The sequence below is a fragment of the Euprymna scolopes genome, chromosome 24 (genome assembly GCF_053919585.1).
Source record: "Euprymna scolopes isolate OS-2025 chromosome 24, ASM5391958v1, whole genome shotgun sequence".
Taxonomy (NCBI): Eukaryota; Metazoa; Mollusca; class Cephalopoda; order Sepiida; family Sepiolidae; genus Euprymna; species Euprymna scolopes.
The window spans coordinates 44943662-44970710 of record NC_136505.1 but is presented as its reverse complement, the minus strand read 5'-3'; the positions used below and the strand labels follow the sequence as shown (position 1 = coordinate 44970710).

The 27049-nt window shown below is 33.4% G+C and overlaps 1 protein-coding gene across 2 annotated transcripts in view; it reads left to right on the top strand.

Moving 5' to 3' along the window:
* LOC145246689 (methylenetetrahydrofolate reductase (NADPH)-like) overlaps positions 1 to 27049 on the top strand; it is an 80721-nt gene that overhangs the window by 18679 nt on the left and 34993 nt on the right. The window contains exons 1-7 of one of the 2 annotated variants that reach the window (XM_080108414.1): positions 2796 to 2952; positions 3618 to 3800; positions 9501 to 9742; positions 12403 to 12516; positions 17030 to 17223; positions 18055 to 18618; positions 20338 to 20520. In XM_080108414.1, coding sequence (XP_079964540.1) covers positions 2936 to 2952; positions 3618 to 3800; positions 9501 to 9742; positions 12403 to 12516; positions 17030 to 17223; positions 18055 to 18618; positions 20338 to 20520 — 1497 coding nt within the window. In that variant the 5' untranslated portion in view covers positions 2796 to 2935. Of the gene's footprint in view, positions 1 to 2795; positions 2953 to 3617; positions 3801 to 9500; positions 9743 to 12402; positions 12517 to 17029; positions 17224 to 18054; positions 18619 to 20337; positions 20521 to 27049 lie in introns of those variants that run through there. The other variant, XM_080108415.1, reaches the window with a different exon arrangement.

Below are 27049 nucleotides of genomic sequence, written 5' to 3'. Positions count from 1 at the left end.
TTATTTGATTTTGGTTTACGAAACATTTTTCACTGCTTGTAGTAATAATAAAATGATAAATATTTATTGATTTAAACTTCCAGTAAGATTAAAATCTCTAGATCCCCCCCTTAACAAGTGTGTTTTAATGTCTGAGAAAATATATGCACATTTAACATGTTTTTACACTAATCGGGACAAAATAACACTTTTATATTTAAATATTTAGAGATTTATAAAGAATCGGAATCGGAATCTGTAATTGTATCGGAGTCTGGAATAATATTGGAATCATCCCATCACTAATTTGTGTGTGTGTGTGTGTGTGTGTGTGTGTGTGTGTGTGTGTGTGTGTGTGTGTGTGTGTGTGTGTGTGTGTGTGTGTGTGAAGGCATGTTTAGTTGATTATGACAGATTTTTTTTCTTTATTTTTTTTGTTGGTTTTCTCGATCTGCCTAGCATTTTCTTTGTTTCAGTTGGTAAGTTGTGCATTAGGTGGCCGAGTGATTTTTGTCAGCCATTTTCCCCTAGAGCTTTCAATTGTTGATCGTCGTCATAAGCAACATTGTTGTTGTTGTTGTTGTTGTTGTTGTTGTTGTTGTTGTTGTTGTTGTTGTTGTTGTTGTTGTTGTTGTTGTTGTTGTTGTTGTTGTTGTTGTTGTTGTTGTTGTTGTTGTTGTTGTTGTTGTTGTTGTTGTTGTTGTTGTTGTTGTTGTTGTTGTTGTTGTTGTTGTTGTTGTTGTTGTTGTTGTTGTTGTTGTTGTTGTTGTTGTTGTTGTTGTTGTTGTTGTTGTTGTTGTTGTTGTTGTTGTTGTTGTTGTTGTTGTTGTTGTTAAAGACGCCTTTTTTGTAATTTTTTATATGATTAATTTTATTTTGGTTTTTATTTATTGGTTGAATTTTATTTAGTTATTTTGATTTAAGTCTCTGTTAGGGAGGGAAAGATAAAGAGAGGTGTAGTATCGAATTTAATCAAACGTGCCTTGATAATGATTTGCTGCCAATATATATATATATATATATATATATATATAAGTGAACGTGTCTGTGCGCCTGTGCGTGTCTATGTGTGTCTGTATACATCTCCCTACGCAATAACTCTGTCAATGTTTAGTCTACAGACTCGAAATTTGATATACTGGGTACTGAGATTTGAGAAAATCGATGTGATCGGTTTTCGGTTTTCGGCCAGAAATTTGGCTGTTAGGGGGTAGAAGTTCAACGATTTTACCTTTGAGACCTCTACCAAACTCCTCCGACAATTTGGGGTCTAAACACTTGAAATTTTAGATATAGGTTCCTTGGACATGGATCTAACTTAATAACTTGATTTGAGCCCAAAACAATAAATGTTAAGGGGTCATAATAGGGGTCAAAATTTTTTTAAAAAATTGACCTTTTTTTTTTTTTTTGCTCAGCATACACTTCCAAACACCCGGACAACGCCGGGCCCCCCAAGCTAGTATATATATATATATATATATATATATATATATATATATATATATATATATATATATATATATATATATATATATATATGACAATTAAACTACACAGAATTTTCGACCGATTCCATGCAATAACCTGACGAATCCTCACGAGGATGAAATGCAGACAATTCTGTGTAGTTTAATTGCAATATATATTTATATATTTTAAGACTTAATACCTAGCTCTACTTGCGTACTAAGAACTCTCGAAGTAAATACTGAAAATAGCTACAGAAAATGTTCTGTGAATATATAAAATAATACTAGCAATCCTTAAATTTTATCTGCGTAGTTGACGCAATAAACATGCAAGCAGACAAACGAAATTATGTCTATCCGTCACAAATGCCAAAATATCTGGTTATGTTTCAAGGAGTCCAGTCACGAATATTGAGACAAAAATGCATATGCTGAATTAAAACTAACGCCATGGATTTAAAGGATAAAACCGTTACCAAATGACTAAAAGTATTTATTTCTACCTGACGGGGAGAAATATGATACAAGGGTCGAAAAATGATATTAAAAAGTCAGCACATTCAAGAGGGGCACTTTGACTCTCAACAGATCTGTGGGAAGATCTGTCGGCCTTACCCGTTAAAAGCGCCTCTGGCAATTAGCAATTAGCTAAACCCTTCTTAAAAAGAGAAAAAAGAGCCTGGGGAGGTGAACCTCCTAGAACTACACAAGGCTAGTTTTATCCGCAATCAACAGGGAACATGTGATTATAAGAATAATTTAGACGTCATTGATTTTAGAGTCGAGCGGAAAAATCTTTGATGAAATTGACTAAATTTGGCATTTCCGAGAAGATAGGTGAGTAAAGTCATCCATATTTTGATTGACTAGCCTTAATTTAAACCTTCGCCACTTACAGTTTGGCGATGGACGCGACGGCATGTTACATGATAAGGGCTGTCCCCTTTTCATGTAAGTATAAAAATAGAGAGATTAGTTAAAATGGAAATAAAATAAGAGAAAGCAGAAATCGAACCCTGAACATAAGTTTTAAAGAACAATAGGTTTAAATGGAATGTCCAGTAAATTGTTAAATTGGATGAAATAAATAATAAATAAACTATTCAATTGTTAAAAGAATGTGGATAATAAAATATTGGTTAAATAAATTAGATATGTAGGTTGAATTCTTTTGTGAAAACAACAAAAGAAAAATAGGTTATTGGGAAATCATAATATTGGAAACGTGCAAGTCCACGCATGTTGAGGGCACGTAAATTTTAGTCACGTGGCCGGACATGCATGGATTTCTCAATATAGGAAGTGATAGTTGGTCAGGGAGACAGTCAGTGAGAAACTCAGAAAGAGTCTGGGAATTCGAACGTCTAGGAAGCGAGACGATCACTTTGAAACTAAAATGTGAAGCTTTGAATTCTTGATGATGGGAACCACGGCCGTGACGAAATAAACCATCATGTGTTTTTTGTAAAACGTCGTCTTGTCTTATGATTCTTACAAAAAGGTAAAGTGAAATTGTATTATATATTTGTGTTATAAAATGTCATTACATACACATCTCGACATCTCATGTCTACACAATGTCTGAACAGTGAACACTATCTCCTTCACACTAAGAGCTTTCTCCTTCCTCAACACGTCTAAGTAAAGAACATTTTAATAACATGAACAATCTCTCATAACACGAAAACGGAACGAACAATCTCTCTCTCTCTCTCTCTCTCTCTCTCTCTCTCTCTCTCTCTCTCTTTCTAAGATACAACAACAAGACTCATCTCACTTAAGACTCATATCCTTTATAACATGTAAACAAAAGAACATATATTATCCTTACTAATAAGAACACATTGAAATGTATGAAAATATAACAGGCAAAGACGTCACGTTTTTTGTTTGCTTGTTTGTTTTTGTATTTTGGGGTGGGTCACGTTCTTTTCCTCTTTCGCAGGACGGATTCGAACGTACCTGCTTGCATGGTATCACTTTTTTTTCTTTTTTTTTTTCTTTTCTCAACCCACACCACCGAACATCCAAACAACGCCGGGCACCCAGGCAAGTATTTTACAAATCAATCTTTCGACTCTGTCCCAACAAACACCTAAAAGTGTAACATATATACTGTCTTTGGTATTTACCAAATTTCTTTTTTTTTTTTTTTTTTTTTTTCAGAAAGATGCGTACGGGACCGATGGAAATGAACGGAGAGCGAAAGGAAACGCGAAAAGGGTCCATAAACACGTTTGTTCCTCTCATCGATCAAATGAAAGCACAAATCGCCTCGAAAGATCCGTGGTTTTCCTTGGAATTTTTCCCTCCGAAAACCATGGAAGGAGCAAATGACTTGTTCCAAAGGTTCGTGTAAAACACTTATTTATGTTGTCATAATTCCATGTCTTCATTTACGATATAAGGATGAACCACGTGGCGCAGTTGTACTTGAGCAAAAGACGTTTTATTAAGAAAATGAAGAAAACTAGAAAAGTTATTTGAAAGTTAACATTTAATGACTCACATAGAAAGAATTAGGAATAATAGGAAAACTAACGTTTATGACATACACGTTTTAATATGAAAATTAAGTTACGACTGAAATCCATAAAAGTATTTATGAATTATATGAAAATCAGATTTTTTTGTTTGTTACAGAGCGCCTTATTCTCTCTATTTCTCTCTTACTCTCTCTCTCTCCCTCTCTCTCTCTCTCTCTCTTTATATATATATATATATATATATATATATATATATATACCTAATGTCATTGCTCTTGTGAGCTGCGATGTTTTCTCTCTCTCTCTCTATCTATCTATCTCTATCTCTCTCTCTCTCTCTATCTATATATATATATATATAAATATATATATATATATATATATATATATATATATATATATATATATATATATATAAGTCACTTTGTGTGTGGGAAAAAGAGACAGACAGACAGACAGACAAACAAACAGAGTTCTTACTCATAGATTTCGTAACGGCTGAGCCTATTTTTTGCAAATTATACACAAAGCTAATTTACATTTATTTTATCATCGGATAAATACCGAAAATCAACAAAATCCGATTTTAAAAATAGCCTTCCTTATCTTATACATAAAAATTTTTGCAGGGCAATATATTACGTTACACTGGTGTTACTTTAATCAGTGTAACGTAAAATATTTCTCTGAAAAAAATTCATTTTTATCTATAAGAGAGAAAAGAAAGACTTTTTAAGATCGTCAAGCCCAAATATCAGCTGACGTGATATTGTAAACAAACACAGACGGAATTTGATGAACGACATTATCATTATCATTATATTTTTTATTTTGCATTTTTTTTTTTTTTTTTATTGTTTAAATATTTATTTCATTTATTTATTTATTTATTTATTTTTGTAATTGAGATCACCGGGAAAATTATTCATAGGAATTCAATAGAGGATCGATTCTATAATAATATATATTAGCAATCTGCATAAATTAAAGTATCATGTTTATACGTATTGTACGACCGGGCAACGCTGGGCGTCCAGCTAATATATATATATATATATATATATATATATATATATATATATATATATATATATATATATATATATATATATATATATTTGAATACAAGTAGATAAGATTGTATGACGTTATGTAAAGGAGAAGAACATCTTCGTGCTACCTTTCTTTAAAAAATGCTCTTTGAGAACAACTTGTGGCGTTCTCTGCTGTTTGAGTGAAAACAAGTCTCACCAGATTTTCAGTACTCTCCACCTCTGTCGATAATTTTTGCAGATGAATTTGCGTTATTATTATTATTATTATTATTATTATTATTATTATTATTATTATTATTATTATTATTTAGATAATATTGATAATAATAACAACAACAACAATCTATAATATAAATCTCACGTGTCTTTTTATATGTATGTATGTATGTATGTATGTATGTATGTATATTTATTTGTCTGCTTAAAACTTTCGACGGATGCGACGGATTTTCACGAGATCGGTATCATTTTGAAGCTCAACCCTTCGGACGACAAATATGGAAAAATTGGCTAAAAACATTAATTCCTTTACCCTCAACTAGGTACTTTTCTAAAGGGAGTGGGTCGCTTTTTTCGCCGATATTTTCGAAAGTCATCCCCTGTTTCCGATTGACTCGCCTTAATTAAAACCTTCGTCACTTCTGGTTTGGCGATGAACGAAACAGCACGTCACTTTTTTCCACCTTCGCTGTACGAGTATGAGCCTGCCTGCCTACTACCACTTTATTCATTTATTTATTTATTGCACAAGACACACCTCCAAACACTCGGGCAACGCCGGGCACCAACGCTAATAATAATAATAATAATAATAATAATAATAATAATAATAATAATAATAGGTCAGCCTGGATTTGCTCGGGCCCTATGTACTGTTCATAACTTTGTGTGCATATATATATATATATATATATATATATATATATAGAGAGAGAGAGAGAGAGAGAGAGAGAGCGAGAGAGAGACATATGTAATATACTGAGTTCGTGTAATTCAATAAATTTTCATATACCAATAGGTTTTAAGGCAAAATGGTTGACTTTATATATATACATATATATATATTTATATATATTATATATATATATATATAAATTTTACTCGTGTCCAGGTAACCTACATTTAAAATTTCAAGTGTTTACACCCAAAATTGGCGGAGGACTTTGGTAGAGTCTGCAAAGGTCAACTCTTTTGAACTTTGACCTCTTAGCAACCAAATTTTCACCCAAAAATTGATTAAAAAGCTTGCTGCATGTCTGAATACACTTTATGTAAAACTTCAAATGTTTAGACCTAAAATTGACTGAATAGTATGCTAGAGACCCCAAAGGTCAAATCCTCTGAACCTTGACCCCTTGGCAGCCAAATTTTCGGCCAAAAACCGATTAAAAATCTTGCCCCGTGTCTGAATACACTTTATGTAAAATTTCAAATATTTAGACTAAAAGTTGGCTGAGTAATTTGGTAGAGACTACAGAGATCTTTTTTTTTTAACTTTGACACCAATTTTGACTCCTTAACATTTATTGTTTTGGGCTCAAATCAAATTAAAGAGTTTGATCCATGTCCAAGTAACTTACATATAAAATTTCAAGTGTTTAGACCCAAAATGAGTGGAGGAGTTTGGTAGAGTTTTCAAAGGTCAAATCGCTGAACTTTGACTTTTTGACAGCTAAATTTCTGGCCAAAAACTGATTAAAAAGATTTTCCCGAATCCCAATACCCTTTATGTCAAGTCTTGAGTCTGCAGACTGAAAACTGAGTAGTTTGGTAGGGAAATGTACACACACACACGCACACACACACACACACACACACACACACAATTTCACTTTTATAGATATACTAGCATCGGTGCCCGGCGTTGCCCGGGTATTTGGAGGTGTATGTTAAGAAAAAAAAGCGGTCAATTTTTTTAACTTTGACCCCTATTATGACTCCTTAACATTTATTGTTTTGGGCTCAAATCAAGTTATTAAGTTAGAACCATGTCCAAGGAACCTATATCTAAAATTTCAAATGCGTAGACGCAAAATTGTCGGAGGAGTTTTTTAGAGTTCTCAAAGGTCAAATCGTTGAACTTTGATCCCTTAATCGCCAAATTTCTGGCCAAACACCGATCACATCGATTTTTCCTAATCTCAGTACTCTGTATATCAAATTTCGAGTCTGTAGACTAAAAATTGACAGAATTATTGTGTAGGGAAATGTACACAGACACACACACACACACACTTTCACTTTTATAGATATATAGATAAATTTAGATAATAATAATAATAATAATAATAATAATAATAATAATAATAATAATAATAATGATAATAATAATAATAATTACTAGAAGAACCCGTGGAAATTCCACGGTAGTTGAAAACATCATCACATGAGCAAACATGTCCTTCAATAGAATAATCAGTGTAATGTTAGTTCCGATCAGACCTTGAATTCAAGAATAAATATTTCTCTAGCCAAATATGGAGGACTACTTGAGTTATATTATTATAAGAAATAGAACTATAGTAAGGCATCACTTTTTTCTAGAGATTATGATTTAATCAAAGTTACTTGTAAATCAATTAGTAATAACTATGTCACAATCTTTTCTTGATAATCTGATAATTTGGCATGTAAGTAATAAAATTTATTTATTACGGCATGCTAACCCTTTGGGTTATTTTATGCCGAGTGTCTATGGGTTCAGAGAGCTGTTGTATAAAGGGTTCTTTTTTTATTTTTATTTTTTATAAGGGCCATTCTTTTAAGATATAAAAACATGATGTGACGATTGTTTTTATTAAATAAATCCTTAATATTGTTTTCTTTGTGGAATTGATATCTCGTTGTTACAAAATCAGTGCATTCAGTTAGTATGTGCTTTATTGTGAGTTATGTTTGACAACGTGTACAGATGAGTTGGCTTTCTTTTTTTTAGGAGATACGAGTGGGTTAAATGTGTATGGCCTATTTTTATACTTGTTAGTTTGACTTCTTTTCTGTTTAGTTTCGTATTTTGTCCTTGTTTTTTTTTTTTTTTAATTTTTTGCATTATTTCGTGAAGTTTGTTGTTAGGGTGTTCATTCCAGTAAGTTTGCCATTTCTCTGTTGTGTATGTGTTGATATGTCTTTTCAGACCTACGTATGAAATTTAAAAATTTGCCTCGATTGGGAGATTTAAGGCGTTTTTTTTTTTTTGTTTTTTTTACTGCTGAATCTGCTAATTCATTACCTTGGATACCAGAATGGATCGGTATAAAGCAGAAATTTCTTTCTTTCTTACTGTTTAATTCAGTTAATTTGTGGAGCAATTTTGTGATTAGGGGGTTGTCCATCTGTTTAGTTTTGGTGGCCTTTAGAGTAGATTGGGAATCTGAAAGGATTATAAATTTGGATTCCTTGTTATTAGAGGCTAGATTGAAAGCTAAGGTTAGAGCATGTTTTTCGGCACTGAAAATTGATGTTTCTTTTGGGAGGTTTGTTTGTTTTTTGATTGATTTGTTGATTATTGATGCACTGGCTGTTGCGTTATTTTGTTTAGGTCCATCTGTATAGGTGTGTCTGTGGTTTGAATACTTTTCTCTGACTTTATTGAGATCATTATGGTAAGTATTTGGATGGGTATGTTTCTTTTCATGCTTACTTAAACTTAGATCGATATTTGGTGTTGCGAATTTCCAGGAAGGGTTTTTGAGTAGGACAGTTTCATAGATTTGCTTTCTTTGGAGACAGATTTTATTTTGAGTCCAACAGTTTTGCAAAAAATAAACTTTATTCAATTTAATCTTTAGAAAAAAATCGTTTTTCGGTACGCCACACACGGATTCATCCAAAAAAAATTAGTTTAGCCATTAGTACACTCGTGACAGAAAACTCTTTTAAAGAAACCAACGAAATGTGAGTTTATGTCTTTTTAAAAAAAAAAGTTAAATGTTACTTCGAATTCATTTCAGAAAACAGTCTTTGTTTCGATATAAACATATAATTCTGTTTGTCAATTTCAATTTAATGAAAATCCTCTAAAAATAAATAACACACAGGCTATCCTATTAATATATGGATAAATCATCATCTAAAAGATTCAGGTACGTAATATATGGATTATCTTTTGTAAACTTATGCTCTCGTAGTTTTTAATTCGAGTTTACCATATAACATATCTCTAGCTTTTTCACACTCGAATGTTATCTAAAACTTATCTTCAAAAATATCTTTTAAAAATAGCTCGTTAAAAAAAAGGTAGAACTCTAAAAAGGTTCTCCAAAAGTGTACATCTTATAATTAGGACCATGACAACAGCATATTCTTTTCATTGTTTTCACTCTCGAATATATATCCGACACAGACACAATTAATCAACCGAGAATCGCATCACTATACATAAAAACATATATAGATGTCAATGGATATATACCTGAGAATCAAAACAAGGAAAAGAATATGCTGTTGTCACAGCTCTACTTTTAATTGCTACTTGATTCATCTCCTCTGTTTTCTGTTTTTGTTTTAAGGATGAAGGTTTTAGCGCAGGGCCAGCCATTGTTTTGTGATGTCACGTGGCACCCATCCAATCACCCTGGAGATGTGGAGAAGCCGACAAGTTCAATGTGTGTAGCCAGTACAATGCTTAACTATCTTAACATCAACACTATGATCCATATGACTTGTACACATCAACCAAAAATGAAAATAAAAGAACATTTAATAACTGCAAAGAAAGAAGGAATAAGAAATATTTTGGCTCTCCGAGGAGGTTCGTATACCATTAAGCCTATTTAGGCGTTCACCTTAAAACTTTGTAATATACCATCTATGCCGGCATTAGAATTACCAGTAGACACGGTAATTCTTTTGCAGGTACCGGTACAGTTTTTGGACCAGACAAAACCGACTTTTGGTTCGGCATCTTCCGGTAGTTTACGTAAATAACCGGGCAATGATGAAGTGTTTAGCCAATCAAAATCCTCCAGAAGCATATACTATTTTATACAACAAAATTTACTCGGCGTTGCCTGGGGTCATAAAAGTAATATTGTATTATTACTACTGCTGTGACAGAATATTCTTGTCATTCTTTTGACTCTCGGGTATATATCCGACACAGTTAGACACACTTAATCAATAGAGAACCACATCCGTCTATATAAAAATATAAGATATCAACGGATATATACTCAAGAGTCAAAACAATGAAAGGAATATGCTGTTGTCAAAGCCCTAATTATTACATATGAAAAATGTTATATGAATATGTGTGTGAGTGTATATATATATACATATATATATATATATATATATAGTCTTCGAAAGTTATTAACCTTTAAAACTATATAAAATCTTATTATATATATATATATATATATATATATATATATATATATATATATATATATATACAGGGTGTCCCATGAAAAACGGGCCCCAGCTCTAATTAGGCCCCGTTTCTTAGTGTTTTGTCCGAATGAAATGAAACTTTAGTCATTACTAGTTTATTATATTCAAAACATCACGTCAAAACACTAGGGTATTTGGCCTTTTTTCTCCGTTCTACAGCATATGTTCTAGATGGCTTCTTTTGTTTTTTTTGGGGTCACCCTGTATATATATATATATATATATATATATATATATATATATATATATATATATATATATATAAATATATATATATATATATATATATAAGAGTAAAACTTTCTGTCTGCGTGTGTGTGTCTGTTTGTCTGTATGTGTACATTTTCCTACCAAACTACTCGGTCAATTTTCAGTCTACAGACTTGGGATTTGACATGAGGGTATTGACATTTGGTTTGCCTAGGGGTCAAAGTTCAGAAGATTTGACCATTGCGGTTTCTAGCAAACTATTCAGCCAATTTCGAGTCTAAACATTTGAAATTTTACATAAAGGGTATTCAGATATGCAGCAAGCTTTTTAAATAGTTTTGGACGAAAATTTGGCTGCCAAGAACTCAAAATTGAAAGGGTTGACCTTTGCAGACAACTATTAAACTCCTCCTAAACACTTGAAATTTTAGATGTAGATTACCTGGACATGAGTCAAACTTTTTAATATATATATATATATATATATATATATATATATATATATATATATATATATATATATGCACATAAAGTTATGAACAGTGCATAGAGCCCGAGCAAAGCTAGGCTGAACTGCTAGTATATATATATATATATATATATATATATATATATATATATATATATATATATATATATATATATATATAGTTAACTGAGTGTCAAGTTCGCTTATTTAAGAGAGCGGCTCAATAAGACTTGATTCATATTAGAAATGAACATGATTATGTTGTAGTCAGCGAGGAAGCACCCAAGCGGTATTGTGTTCAAGAGATGGACAGTTCAAGGAAATAAACTTTGTTCATGGAAGTTACGTTTAGTTTTTGCTAAATATAAAGAAAAAGAAAATTGGTAAAATATTAACAGTGGTTGTAGCTAGACGAGTTTTTGTTGTGAATGTTTTACGGGGGGGGGGCGCCATAGATTGAATTTCTCTCAAGCACCTACCACGGAAATAAGGACAAAGTAGAGAGAAACTAGCGAAGTCTTTTCAGTGAGAAAGTGATAATGGGGAGGAGGAGAAAGGGCGTCGCTCGCTAGATTTCTAAGTTGGTTTTGTACTTTATAAATGCAGGAAGAGGTATTTTCTTTTTTAATTGTTGGATTACCGTAAAAACCCATGTAATATGTGTGCGCATATTTTCGTAAATGTAGAAATACTTTTTGGAGAGGAATGATCTGTAGTTTGTTAGTTTTACTAATTATTAAATTGATAAATATCTATTGATTTATCATTGATAACAAAAAAAAATCGGCTGTTGTTGTTTTGGTTTTTTGTTTTTTGTTTTTTTGTTTGTTTGTTTTTTTTTTCTGATTCCAACAATGTTGTGGACCAGTAATTGTCCGGAATAAAGAGACGACTCAGTGTTTTGTTTGTTACTAATAGTTTGTTAGTTTTACTAATAGTTAAATCACTAAATACTTATTAATTCATCATTAGTACTAGAAATTGAAAATTTCCTGTTTGACAACGGAAAATGATCACAAATTTTTCAGTTCTGAAAATATTGTGGACCGATAAAGGTTCGGAAGAAAGACACAACTCTGTATTTAGTGAAAACAAAATATATTGAACAGAAAATACAACAAATGAAGTAAAGTGGTTATACGTCAGTCCGACTGCCAAGTCAATATAACTGGTGCATAAAACGCCGAGAGACATATTGTCTCGGTCTTCACAGTAAGTAAAAGAGTGCATTATTATCCATAAGGTGGACACCACAACGGATACCGATTCCGATTTTTCCGATTCTCTATTTCGATTTTGATTAATCGTCCTAACATTAATATGTACTTACTATTTTTCAGATTTCTTACCTGGAGAAGACTGGGACCCAAAAGACAACAATTTGTCATATGCAAAAGATTTTGTGAAATTTATCAGAGAAGAACACGATAACCATTTTGTTATTGCCGTCGCAGGTCAGTTCAGCTGGGGTTTTATTATTATATTTTTCATTAATGGCGTTTAAATATATATATATATATATATATATATATATATATATATATATATATATAGAGAGAGAGAGAGAGAGAGAGAGAGAGAGAGAGTCATCCACATACAGTACTGTTTCGCTGTCTCACAACTCATCAGTGCGGCTAGACAGGCAACTGCCTCAAGCCATTATATATATATATATATATATATATATATATATATATATATATATATATATATATATATAATTATTTTTTTACTATAATAATTAATGGTTTCCAATCGAATTCAGAGACATAGTGACCCCATGAGAAGAAGCATCCTCAGGTTGATCAGGAGTTTCAGAATGGAAAACTTGTACACAAATCAAGCCAATAGTTTTCAGCAGAGGCCATTGACTAAGCTTAAGAGCAGGTCAAGGAAGTCAACAACTTGGTTGCTCAGTATGAGGTGGCGTGGGGGCCAAAATGGCTGCTGAACAGACGAGCTACTATGAGGAAACAGAACAAGCTCAAAGAGTGCTTCTTGAGAAAGTAGACAAATTCTCATAAGCCATGCAAGATATAGGAAGTCCCTTTCAGAAGGACAATCGAGACTTGCGTATATTTTGTATAAATGACATTGCCGCCGAGCTTGTTAGTACACACCCTAAACGAGAGCATGGAGTAAGACGATTGGCGATACTTTCTCAGAGAAAATGACAAGGTCGAGTTTTTCTGGCTTAAATTGCACATATATCTCCACGAAATGTTTCATTTTGACCAAGAAAGAAGATGCTGTCAGCAACCACACTATCAATCTGGCTGGCGTAGCACCATACAGTCATGAAGAAAGTGACACACGGACCTGTGCACATGCCAGACATGCAACAGAAGCAGACAACAAAATCATCATGGTCAAAGCCAGCGACGCAGATGTACTTTTCATAGCAGTCCGTGTTCTGCGGACACTTCAGGAGTTAGGTTTGCAGCAATCGTGGCTTGCCTTTGGTCAAGGACAGAACCTGAGATGGATTCCAATACAGGACTTGTATTGAACCCTTTCAAAAAGAGTAAAGATATAATCTTTTTCCATGCCTTCACTGGCTGCGATATTGTTTCAGAATTCCGTGGTAAAGGGAAAAACTCAGCTTGTCAGATCTGGGATGTTTGTGACCAGGCTTCCGGTATCTTCTGATAACTTAGCAAGTACCTACCAGTAGTGGATGATAAAAACCCGGAGACCTTAGAGAAGTTTGTTGATGCTGCAAGATTGGATATGTTTGCTCAGAAGCAAAGGCCATATAAAACCATTACTTCAACCCAAGGAACGCTGAAGAAGCACGTGAAGTGTGCTGCCTACGAGGCGAAGTGAACCTAGAGCGACGCAACAGTACTCCAAGAGATTTGTGACACGTCATCTGGATAGATCTCCCACACATTGCAAAAAGTTGCTAGTGTCTGACCGAGTGTGGTTGCAAGTCGGAATACCCCCCCCAAAAAAAAAAAATATTGTTAGCAGAATACTAATTCATTTTCTACATTTAACACATTATTAGCGCTTATCTACAAAGTAGTCATTTCATAATTCAGTCATTTTTAGGACTTATACAGCTGATACTGAGTTACACAGCCGCGGTGCTGCTCTATTGGTTCAAGGAAGCCAGTGAGTAAATCCATGATTGAAAATTCGGATTCTACATAGTGAAAAATGTATGATTAGACACCAAAATCATTCAAATAGGACGTCTATGAGAAATGAAATATTTCTGCGTATTTAGTGGTGGGCATTTAAAAAATGGCCGCCATTTTAAATTTTCGGATTTTTCAGGTGGCTAACGGGTTTTATCAAAAGAGCAATATCTAATGAGTATGTGTGCCAATTTTGGTGCTTGTTTCCAGAAATGAAAGATTCTTATGAAATTTTGCTGTTATCAGATCCACTAATAATGCTGTTTCAATCTATGCCAGTACCAGAAAATTCTTAGCTTCGCTATAATATTAATTTGCTAATATCTTTTTTCTGATGAGAAGGGTGCGTTTCTTTGAAACTCCGCGGATTAAGGAAATTTTAATATTTCTTATTTGAGTATCCTGTCGAACAATAAATTCATGTAAAATATTATTTACAGACTTATTGTTTTCTACATAAATATGTGCGTTTTGTGTGTGTTTTTGTTTTATGTATGTGTGTTGTATTGCGTTATGTTGTGTGTGTATTGTGTGTATGTGTGTGTGTATGTGTGTGTGAAATTATTAGAGCTAATAAACACAAACATTTCTTGATCACTTAAAATTGAGGAATACAGGGACGCAAAGGTATGAAAAGAGTGATAAAAAAAATGAAAGCACGTATATATTTGTTCGCTGCATTTATCATAAGAACAAACGAATATTGCATTAACATATAGTAAGCCAATCTTTCACGAAAAACGCCCGTCTAGTTGAAACCACTGTCAAAGATTTCCCCTACTCTTTATCTGTGCCAAAACCAAAACGTAGATTCCATAAACAAAGCTTCTTTCTTAGAAGTGCACGCCTGTGGAACTCTGTTCCGTTTGCTTGTTTCCCACCTGACTACAACCTGAATGTCTTCAAGTCCAATATAAACAAATTCCTAATGAACCGCCGTCACCTTAAGTAAGACACTTTATCAAATCTCAACACTAATGTACTGTACACGCAATAACCCTTATCCCCGAGTGGATTCCGGGCCTTGATAAGTGGTGACCACCTTGTAAAAAAAAAGAAGCCTGCGTAATAAGAAGCATGTCTAAAAAAACGGTCCCCATCCGTCGTGTACTCAAATTGCTTGTCAATTTAACTGAAAAAAAACAAAAGGAAATGATTTTTGAACAAAAAAGAAACATTCATTTTACTTGGAAGAAAATGGCAAAAAATACATGAATTTTTCATCTCAATACCGTATGTCGCTTATTTCACCTCTTTCTATATAAATAAACTGCTAATGAAGTAAAATGGCAGGAACAGACAAGGTGAAGCAACTCAGGTAAAATAGTCTTTAATTTTTATTCAATAACAAGAAAAACAGAAAATCCGTTTGCTGGGCTGAAAGTTCTGTGCTGACGTACACGTAACCGACTGCTCACTCTGTTACGTCCGCGGGAAAGTACGTAGAATGCACCTGTTGATCGGTTCAGAACATCCGGTAGAAATAATAAATAGAAAATATTTGTATTCTTGGACCAATCAACGGTGTCTCCTGTGACATGATCAGAAAACTTATGGCAAGGCAGACCAAAAGGTTACGGGTAAAGCGAAAATTAATGCCTTATTGACGCCAACCCTATTGGGTCAAGAATTAGGCATATGACGTTACTCTAAATCAACGGGCTATAACTTTGGTTTCAGTTTTCCTTTTTTTTTCTATATAATACTATATATAATGCTATATATAATACTGGTCGATTAAAGTTCTCATAGACGACTGGTAAGATAAGATAATTGTTTAGGCTTCGCTTGAACATCGCACCAGGCGCAAGGAGTTATTATTTTAAAAAATATAGCGTTGACATTTTGATACCCGTACTGATCTCATGGGATGACCTATATTGATCCCTCCCCCATATCGTTCTCACCGTGAGAATCGAAGAGTTTAATAGTGAAGGTAAAACCCGGTCGATTGGGATTAACCAATAGCTACGAGTCAAGGTATAACGTATTCCCTCTGATTGGTTATAGAAGATGGATGCGATTGCCTTTCCCCACACATCTACCTCCGTATAAAGAGAGCTACATAGAGAAAAACGAGAGAAAAAGAAACGGAAGGGTTCCGGTTAGCAAGAAGCCCAGTAAACCCATACATGACTCTTCTACCCCCATCCACCCATGGGATTCAATTCAGAACACCAGGGAATGACAAGTGAACAAGCACGAAATATAAAATAGTTGTATTCTTCGACAAATCGAAGATGCCTCCACTCAGCTAAGATACGACGTTATACTGTGGCGTGGTCCCTGGCTTTGGTAGAAACACACGAACATTTAACTTAAATTGAGTTAAAAAGTTGTTTTCGCGAAGGAATAAAATGAACGATATATGCGTACACGTATCGTTTGGTTTTTTCGAACTACTGTTCTCATCTGGAGTGTCATTTTCACAACGTTTCGGTCGATGTGATCTCCGACCTTCTTCAGGTGTATTTTATCGAACTCGGGAATGTTTTTGTCGAACTCGGGAATCTGGACGAAATTTCGAACGAAACACTTTATTTACTTCATGGGGGTGGCATGCACTCATCCGCCAGCCGTGACTGGATAGAGATCCTAAGTAATTCGCAATTTTATTTTGAGGTCGCCCACACTGAAAACAGTAGTCCTAAGAATCAAAATAATACGAATATATATATGTGTGTGTGTGCGTGTGTGTGTGTGTGTGCGTGTGTGTGTGTGTGTGTGTGTGTGTGTGTGTGTGTGTGTGTGTGTGTGTGTGTGTGTGTCTTTTATTCTTTAATAAATGAAACCCTTCAAATAATTGAAACTTGGATATCAACAGGTTATCCAGTTGGCCATCCGGAATGTCCTTCCTATCGCAAAGATCTCCGACATCTTAAAGAAAAAGTTGATGCTGGTGCTGATTTTGTTATTTCCCAACTGTTTTTTGATGCCAAAACATTCATAGACTTTGTGGATGATTGTCGAAAAATTGGAATCACGTGTCCCATTATTCCCGGTATTTTGCCAATTCAGGTACGATTCTTCTTCTTCTTTTTCTTCTTCTTCTTCTTCTTCTTCTTCTTCTTCTTCTTATTATTATTATTATTAAAGATGGTGACAAGGGCATAATGCGTATAAATTTTCTTTATAGGTATTAAAAATGGTTTTGTATTGTTGGTTTTATTAACAAGGAGGAATCATTTCGAGTTAAAATCTGGTTAATGTTACACATGTAACGTGAGAAAAAAAAACGCTTGAAATGTGTTAACATTGTGTGAATAAGATATTTTATTTATTCATACAATTTTAGCACATTTCAAGCATGTTTTTCTCAAGTTGCATGCGTAATGCTAACTGGATTTTATCTCGAAACGATTTCCCATTTATTAATATTTAACAAAAACAACATAAACCCGTTTTTAATGCTTATACAGATTTTTTTTTTCTCTCGAATTCTGATTTGGCAGCGATTTTTAAAGATTGCCAACTATTTTCTTATACTTAGTTCGAACAAATTTTTTGTTCTAAGTCAGATCTGATGTACAACTTATGCTATTTAACTCTCACATTTAATGTCAGTGCGTTAATTTTACTTGAGACACTGAAATTAAAAAAAAAATACACACGGCGTTTATTTTTATTAACTGTATTTGTACATGTCTTAATTGAACACCGTCCGTAATGATAAACACAATAAATTCTCGTTTTTATCACTGAAATAACATTAGTAAAGAGTTCTAATAAAGGGGGATAACTTACAACTCACTATTGCATTTGTAACAACTATAAATAGATAATGATGAATTTATCTTCAAATGAAAAAAACAAACACTGATATACTTTGTTTTTGTTTTTGTCTTACAGTCTTATGATTCCTTGAGGCACATTTCTAAATTAGCCAAACTTGAAGTTCCGAAGAATATTGGAGACACAATCAACCCCATCAAAGGCAACGATGAAGCCATTCGTAAGTTCGGCATTTTCCAGGCTGTGGAGATGTGCAAAGTATTACTCAACAGTGGTAAAGCCCCCGGTCTCCATTTTTATACCTTAAACAGAGATTATGCAACAAACTGCATCCTTAAGAAACTTGGTCTTTTTGCCGTCGACATACAAAGGCCGTTACCTTGGAAACTGTCTGCAAACTATGCGCGAATTGATGAAGAAATCCGGCCTATATTTTGGAACATGCGGCCCCAGAGTTACATTTGTCGCACGTCTGACTGGGATAAGTTCCCCAATGGCCGATGGGGAAATTCCTCACTGGCAAGTTTTGGTAAACTGACTGACTATTATATGTTCTATCTGAATCAGCCACGGAAAGCGGAACTCTTGAAAATGTGGGGCACGCATCTGGAAAAAGAGGAAGATGTTTGGAAAGTATTTCAGTTATATATTACGGGAGAGGAAAATGAAAATGGAATTAAGGTGAGAAATGGTAAAATCTTCATAATCACTTTTTTTATATATATATTTAATCTTCCATACATAAAAGTAGGTTTGTCTCAGATTGAAATTTAATGTTTTTAACATGTAAGATGAAAAACAAATGAAATGGTGCTTCTATAGAATTAGTCATAATTGAAAATCATATTTTAAGTAAAAACAAAAGGAAAAGGAAAATGGAATTAAGGTGAGAAATAGAAAAGGCTTCATCACTTTTTTTTATTATTTAATCTTCCATGAATAAAAATAGATTCGTCTCAGATTAAAATTCAAGGAGAGAAAAAGCTTGTAAATATTTTTTTCCGCTTTGGGTCGATAGTCACTAAAAAAGAGAAAACACGGACACGAATGTGGATTAGAAAGGTAATTTATATTGAAACAAAACAGAATATACAGATAGCAACAGTCGTAGCACGTGACGTCAAGATGGCGTACTACGAAAATACACAGGCCACATCTCGATCAATTTATACAGTTTGGAAGAGTTCATCACTTATGCATGGGTGAGTTCTCACAACACGCTTTTCCTAAGCTTTTTTTTTTTTTGTACCGCAAAAGTTTGTTAATATCTTTTGGGATCAGGGATTCTTTTTTTTTTCCTCTCGGTCATCGCTCTCCTAGTTGGGGTAGGTTGAGACCAAACGTCTCGAAAATGGTGTCGATCGACTCTTTTTCTGTGTGTAATGTGTATCTAGCGTCATCTAAATGACATTTTTTTATTAGTTGTCACAATTGAAAATCGCATTTCAAGTACAAACACTTTGATGCACTTACGTGTTGTGCAGAAATACGTATCCTCGCAAAAAAAATGATTGTGACTTCAAACAGTTTGATTGCCACACTTAAGCTATAGAAATTTTCAATCAAAAGTAGGTGATATCGAAATAAATGTTCACAATCGATATTCTTTGTTGTCTCAGCTGTCAAACGATTAGCAGTTTCTATAGCAATCTTAGTTACGAATAAATAGCCACAACATTTTTGGCAACTAGAAACTACTAATTATAAGACAGATGTAACAAGAGAGATCGTCAATTATGACCTATAATTTCTATCACGTAAGCTTTTCATTGAAACCTGCTATGCCTATGGCGTGTATTTTTGTGTTTAGCCCTACCAGACCGACTTACCGATATACCGGTAATTTCCGAAAATACTATATACCGAGTTACCGCTAAACCGGCATTTTTCCGACCACGTGTTTTTCTGTTGTCAGGGGGCTAAAAATAGCTAACTCATCTGGTCATATCTGTGCTGTGTGCATGGAGAAATACCTGAGATACAACAGACAACATCCTGGAGTATCTTACAAAAACAAACCCTCAAAAGAAGGTGAAGACAAGATTCTGGTGCACCGACTGCAAAACGTACCTGTGTATCAAGGAGGGCTCCACCTGTTGGGCGGACTGGCACGCGAAGGCTGAATACTAGCGGTAGATGAAAGGTAAAAAAAAGATTCCTTACGCGTTTAATTTTTTTTCACAACTTTGCTCAGAGGGCCAAGCATAGGGGAAAATTAGGTTCAATAGCTCAGGTCTGGTAGGTTTTAAATAGCAACCAATTTAATAAAATTTATTCAACTTTCGCAAAAATTCTTTTTAAAAAATAAATTTATGAAAAGTGCCAATGTTGTTATGTGTTATTATCATCTAATGAATGCTGGGTGTGAGTTGCTAATTGAATGTTTCTTTTTTGGTTTAGATTTCCATGATTCCGTGGAACGATGACGTTCTATCGACTGAAACCTCCTTGATTACCAACGAACTTTCATACTTAAATAGCCAGGGTGTTTTAACCATTAATTCACAACCAGCAATCAATGGCTTGTCATCCTCAGACCCAGTTTTTGGATGGGGATATCCAAATGGTTATGTTTATCAAAAGGTAACAATATAAAATGATTTTCTCAACATTTGTAAAAAAAAATATATCAAATATGTCATTTGTGAATAATACAACGATACAAATCATTTGTCAACATACCAAAAGGTAAAATGTACAATGATTTTTTTTCAATACTTGCCAGCATGTCAAGATGTAACAATATATACCATTTGTCAACATGTCAGAAACTGACAACATAAAATGGTTTTTGATATTTGTTAACATGTCAAAAACTAACAATATAAAATGTTTGTTTAATATTTGTCAACATGTCAAAAACTAACAACATAAAATGTTTGTTTAATATTTGTCAACATGTCAAAAACTAACAATATAATTTTTTTTTAATATTTGTCAACATGTCAAAAACTAACAATATAAAAATGTTTTTTAATATTTGTCAACATGTCAAAAACTAACAATATAAAATGTTTTTAATATTTGTCATAGGCTACTCGAAGATAAACTAACAATATAAAATGTTTTTTTTAATATTTGTCAACATGTCAAAAACCAACAATATAAAATGTTTTTTTTAATATTTGTCAACATGTCAAAAGGAAACAATATAAAATGTTTTTATTAATTCTCAACACGTCAAAAAGTAACAATATAACAACATATGTCATTTGTCAACATACCAAAAAGTAAAAATATAAAATGATTTTTTCAACATTTGTCAATATGTCGAAAGAACATTATATGTCATTTGTCAACAACTTAACTATTGTCGCCCATAAGGGTCACTTAGGAAAAACACGGACACTGATGTCAGTTAGAAAGGTAATTTATATTGAAAGAAAAGAGAATATACAGAGAACAACAGTCGTGGCATGTAATGCCAAGATAGCGTACTAAGAAAGAACACAAGACACAAGTAGAGTCTATTCATACAGTTCAGAAAGAGTTCATCTCTTGTGCATGTTTGAGTCTCCATAAGATTTAAAAACATATGTCATTTCTCAAAATATCAAAAAATAGCAACATTAAATAATTTTGTCAAGGTGCTCGTTTCAAGGACGTTGCACAATTTATATTATCAATCACTTTCTTTGTTCGGAATCATTATTGATACCAACACAGATTCTGCCGATAAATGGATTTCTCCAATTAATTTCACGAAAAACACCCGTCTCGCTGAATCAACTGTGAAAAATTTCCTCCACTCTATATCTGTGCCTAAATCAAAACGCGGATTCCATGAACAAAGCTTCTTTCTTAGAACTGCACGCCTGTGGAACTCTGTTGCGTCTGCCTGCTTCCCACCGGACTACAACTTGGATGTCTTCAAGTCCAATGTTAACAAATTCCTAATGAACCGCCCCCTTAAGTAAACACTTCATCAAATCTCCACACTAACGTAATGTACTTGTAATAACCCTTATCCCTGAGTGGCTTCCGGGCCTTGACAAGTGGTGATCACTGTGTAAAAAACAAAAACATTTGATTCGGTTTTGTCTGTTTTGGCATGAAAATCAATTTTCAAATTAAAATATCCCTGGACACAAGGATAATGTACGACTAAAACTATTCAATATGAAATCACCTCTTTTATCCCCTCATCCAGTTTCCTTTAACTAAGATGTGTTTCATGTGTGAGTGCAGTTTTATAATTGATCACAAAAATGGATATTTTTGTCAAAACTTTAATCATTTTTCTTAACGTCACTTCAGTTTTATATCTTGCTACTACTGCTGGGACGATGATCGGTAATAGTAAAAATCGAAAGATTTTGAAGTATCGGAATCGGTATCAGGATCGGTATCGAGATCGGATAATTTTGTACTTATTTTTCCTATTCAAAAACTATACTTTTATTTATTTATTTATTTACTTTTTTATTTTTTGTTTAAAACTTAATTTTCCATTGCTGGTAATAAAGATATATGATAATGTTGTGGTGGCAACCACTTATTTGCATATGCGAATAACATAACACTATAAATGGCAAGCCTAGGTTGGCCTTGGTGTGTCTTACTCAAATGCCACCAGAAGTGACGCCGAAGAGCGTACATGTCCTCCCACCAAGACTCTCTGACTCGACACCGTCATTTGTACATATTGTAAATATACCTTTTCTTTAATACACTTATTATTGCGTTATCTTGTTGTTTGCGTCTTCATTGTATTTCCTTACTAATTATTGTTCAACCTTGCAACCACAACAGATAAATATTTATTTATTTTTAAATATCAAGAAAACTAAAATATCATGCTTTTTTATTAAAATTGGAGTAACCACTTATCGAGGCCCATAGGCTACTCGAAGATAAGCGTTAAAGAGTGTACAGTAGTAATTGGAACACTATCAGAGTAAATCGTTAGTGTAAATTTGGTAAATTGGATTACTTTCAGATATGCTTTTAAATTGTATTTTTACGTTTGCGAAAATATTACTTGAGTATTTACGATAATTCGAACATTAAAAACTTTAGAAAAAAAACGTTATGGGTAAATATTAAAATATATAATAGAATCGAAATCGGTAATTGTATCGAATCGATAATTTTCTTTTGGAATCGTCCGATCACTACTTAAAACTAAAATACTTTACGGATGTCTATGGATGAAAACCTTATATTTTAATACCTTCTGGGAGGTGTGAGTTGAGGAAATGTGTTGCATGGAGAGAAATTATATGAAAACGATAGGATAGGAGTGCAATTTAAATGTTAAAGGCAGATTTAATTGTGTTCCCAAAATTAAGACGGCGGAAATTGATATAGTTGATGTAAATACGGAGCAGAAATCACTAAGCGTGAAACGAAATATGAAACCATATAGAAATATTTTATTTAAAATAATTATTTTAGCTTTAACACTTCTTGTGTTTTCATAAAACAATAAAAAAATCATAAACTTTTGTTTTTTACAATTTTTAAATAAAGTTTTCTTATTTTAACACCTGTGTTATCATGAAGCAAAAGCAATAAAGAAAATTTAAATATTTTTACAAAATTATTTAAAGAAATGTAAAATATAAAAGTTTATCATTTTGTATTATTTCCTGATAGCACAAGAAGTGTTAAAACTAAAATAATTATTGGTCGACATAATCTCTGACCTTCTTCAGGTATATTTTGACGAATTTGGGAGTCTTGCTGTCGAACTCGGGATTCTTTCTGTTGAACTATGCAAAGGCCCGTGGTGTAGCGGATAAAGTTCAGTTCAGAAAGTTACACTCTTCTGGAGGTTGAAGATCAAATCCTGAGCGTGAGCATTATTCAAGATACAACTGTGAATTACTTCTACAGTCATGGCTGATGAAACAAGAGTATGCTACCCCCGTAGATTAAATAAATGGTTCCGTTCGAAATTCTGAACAGGTTCCCGAGTTCGACAGAAAGAAAAAAAAAACCGAGTTCGACAAGGTACACCTGATGGATGTTGGATGCCACAAACGATGTTAAAATAAGAGTCAAGATGAGAATAGTAGTCCGGAGAATCCAAATAACGCGATTAATGAGATTTCTGTTATCTCATGAAATAGTGAAAGCCTTTCAAGAAATAAACCACGCATGACTGCGGTTTCAACAGCAGTATCCAAAACAGGTACATTCAAATGTGTCACAGTATCTTCTCTAAGACAAGAAGGAAAACCAATAACTCTTTTTTGGCCCCCTTGTCCGTTCGTCCGTTCGTCCGTTCGTCTGTCTGCACTTTTCTCAATAACTACGACTTGGAATTTTTTAAAATTTTGCACAAACATTAAACATGATACGAGTAAAAATGTAACAGAACGGATTTTCTAGGAGAACTCCGGTTGCCACCCTAGGGCTGCCTTTCATGTTAAAATTGCTAAAATTGACACTTTTGTGCTTATTTAAAAAAAAAAAAAGTGATATAATTTTGTTTGTCTATACTTCGCGATAACTCTTGGATGAGCCCCAGGGGCTCTTTTAGGGCAAATAAAAACACTCCATTTTGGGGACTATTTTATCATATTTGTCCCAAATTTTCTGTGTATATCTGTACATCTATTTAGCAGTTTTGCATGGTGCTGAACTCAAATTTAAATATGTTAAGGCCTTGGGGACTTTTAGGGCTAAATGGGGAGGGGGCAAATGATGGGCTTAGTTAATTCTTTTTTTTTTTTTTTGCATGATGCAGAACTCAAATTTGCATATGCTAAGACCTAAAAGTGCACCGTTTGTTCATTTTCACAAGGATTTTACGTCCCCTGAGAACTTTTGGGGCTAAATGGGAGGGGGCGCAAATGCTAAACTTAGTCATTTTTATGCCTCGTTCACTGTGCACCCACGGGGGACCATGCATGCTTCACTTTTTGTTTTTGTTTTTTTTTTGTAAACCTTATCTAAACCAGAATGTAAGCATTCAACAATGAAAGATTAGACATTCTAACACAAAAATTAGTGTGCATGTATTTGTTATGCAGACGGACAAGAAGATACAGTTTAGTTATTTTTTGCATATTTACCTACCCAAACGACTTCCTGTTTTGAAAGTCCTCGAAAGTAAACGGTTTTACTTTGAAGACTGCGGTAAAAAAAAAAAAATGTAGATCAAAACATAAGAGTATCCGTAAACTGTTTTTTACAGAAATAATTAATATTGAACGTAAAATAATTTTAGATATGCAATCTAATAAGATCTACTAAGAAAAGATTAAGAATTGCCAGAACTTCCAAGACATTCGCACGATTTCTTAAATCCGATGTATCTCTTCAATGACATACACTCGACTCTCTCTTTTCCTAAATTCGTTCTTCTTAACGTAGCCAATTCATTCATATGCAAATTAATGCAGTTCAAATCACATGCCAGCATGATCCTTAAAGATCATCTCACATACAAACCCGTACCCAGAATGGCACTTACATCTCTAGAGCTTCGTACGTGACACCAGACACATCTGGCTCTTTACCCGACATCAGACATAACTGGGTTTCAATATACGACACCAGATACAGTTGGCTCTCAATACACAACACCAGACGCAGCTAGTTCACTTTACACGACTCCAGGCCCAGCTGACTTTCAATTCACGACTAGACTAAACTAGCCTTTCACATCCTTGTTAATTTTCAAAAACAAAAGTCAGTCGTAATCATACAATTTTTAAAAAGTCTAACTTGAATAGTAATTTAATCTTCTTCATACTATGACTCCAATTTTCATAAAGTTCGACTCGAATCACAATTTAATCTCTCAATTTCACGACGACAAATTTACAAAATCCGACTCTCGAATGCATATTAAAACTCTCCATAACATGACGACAATTTTCATAACTTTTCAATACTTTCAGAATCTTATTTAAAATTTTCCTTAACAGGGCAATTTTCAAAAAGTCCCATTCTCTAATTCTTATTTAAAATTCGTCACAACACGGTGAAAATTTTCAAAGTCCGGCTCTCAAATGCGTATTCCAAATTCTCCATAGCATAACGACAATTTTCAAAAAGTCCGGCCGTCGACGCTAAAACTGTAAAAAAAAACCAACTCGCGTCTCGATCGCATCAACTTTCCCTTTTTGTGTTAAAAATAGCTTGTAATTTCATAAAAGACGAATTGTCAGAACTTCCATGACATTTGCACAACTTCTTACATCCCGATATGTTTTCTTCAGTGTCAAACACTCAACTATCTCTTCTCACAAATTCGTTCTTCTAATCGTAGACAATTCAATTCCAAATTAATGCATTTCAAACCACAAGATATAAATTATATATATGTATATATATATATATATATATATATATATATGCATATATATATGCATATATGTATATATATATGTATATATATGCATATATATATAATGTAAATTGAATTCTTTTAATAGCTTTGTTTATTTACATATGTTTTTAAGAAAAAATGTGTATTTACAGAAATATATATATATGCATATATATATGCATATATATATGTATATATATGTATATATATGTATATATATGCATATATATATATATATATATATATATATATATAATGTAAATGGAATTCTTTTAATAGATTTGTTTATTTACATGTTTTTAAGAAAAAATGTGTATTTACAGAAACTTAAATATTTTACCGAAATAATTAATACTAACATAAGTGGAAAAGAAAATGAATGTTAACTTAATATAGTTAAAAATATATTAATATTTTCACATATAATGAATCAAATAAAACGCAATGAAAAGAAAATGTTAACTAGGTTTTCAGATTAAGTAAAATAACGTAATATAGGGGGGGGGGTCTTCAAAAAATGTAGCACCGCTTACTTCCGAGGAGTTTCAAAACCGAACGTTGTTTACGTCGATAAATACGCGAAATAACATACAGTTGTGCTATGAATCTTGGTAAGGACCCTCGAGTCTAACGGTAGACCATGATAGTGGCCTCTATGACACTTTGAGTGGTCCGGAAGCTGGTGAATCGTAGTTTACTTCAAGCAAACTATGAAAAACAATTAAACTACAGGATACTAAAAAGTGCGTAAAAGATATCTCCCCATACACGCACACACACATACACACACACACACACACACACACGCGCGCGCACACTTACGAACTT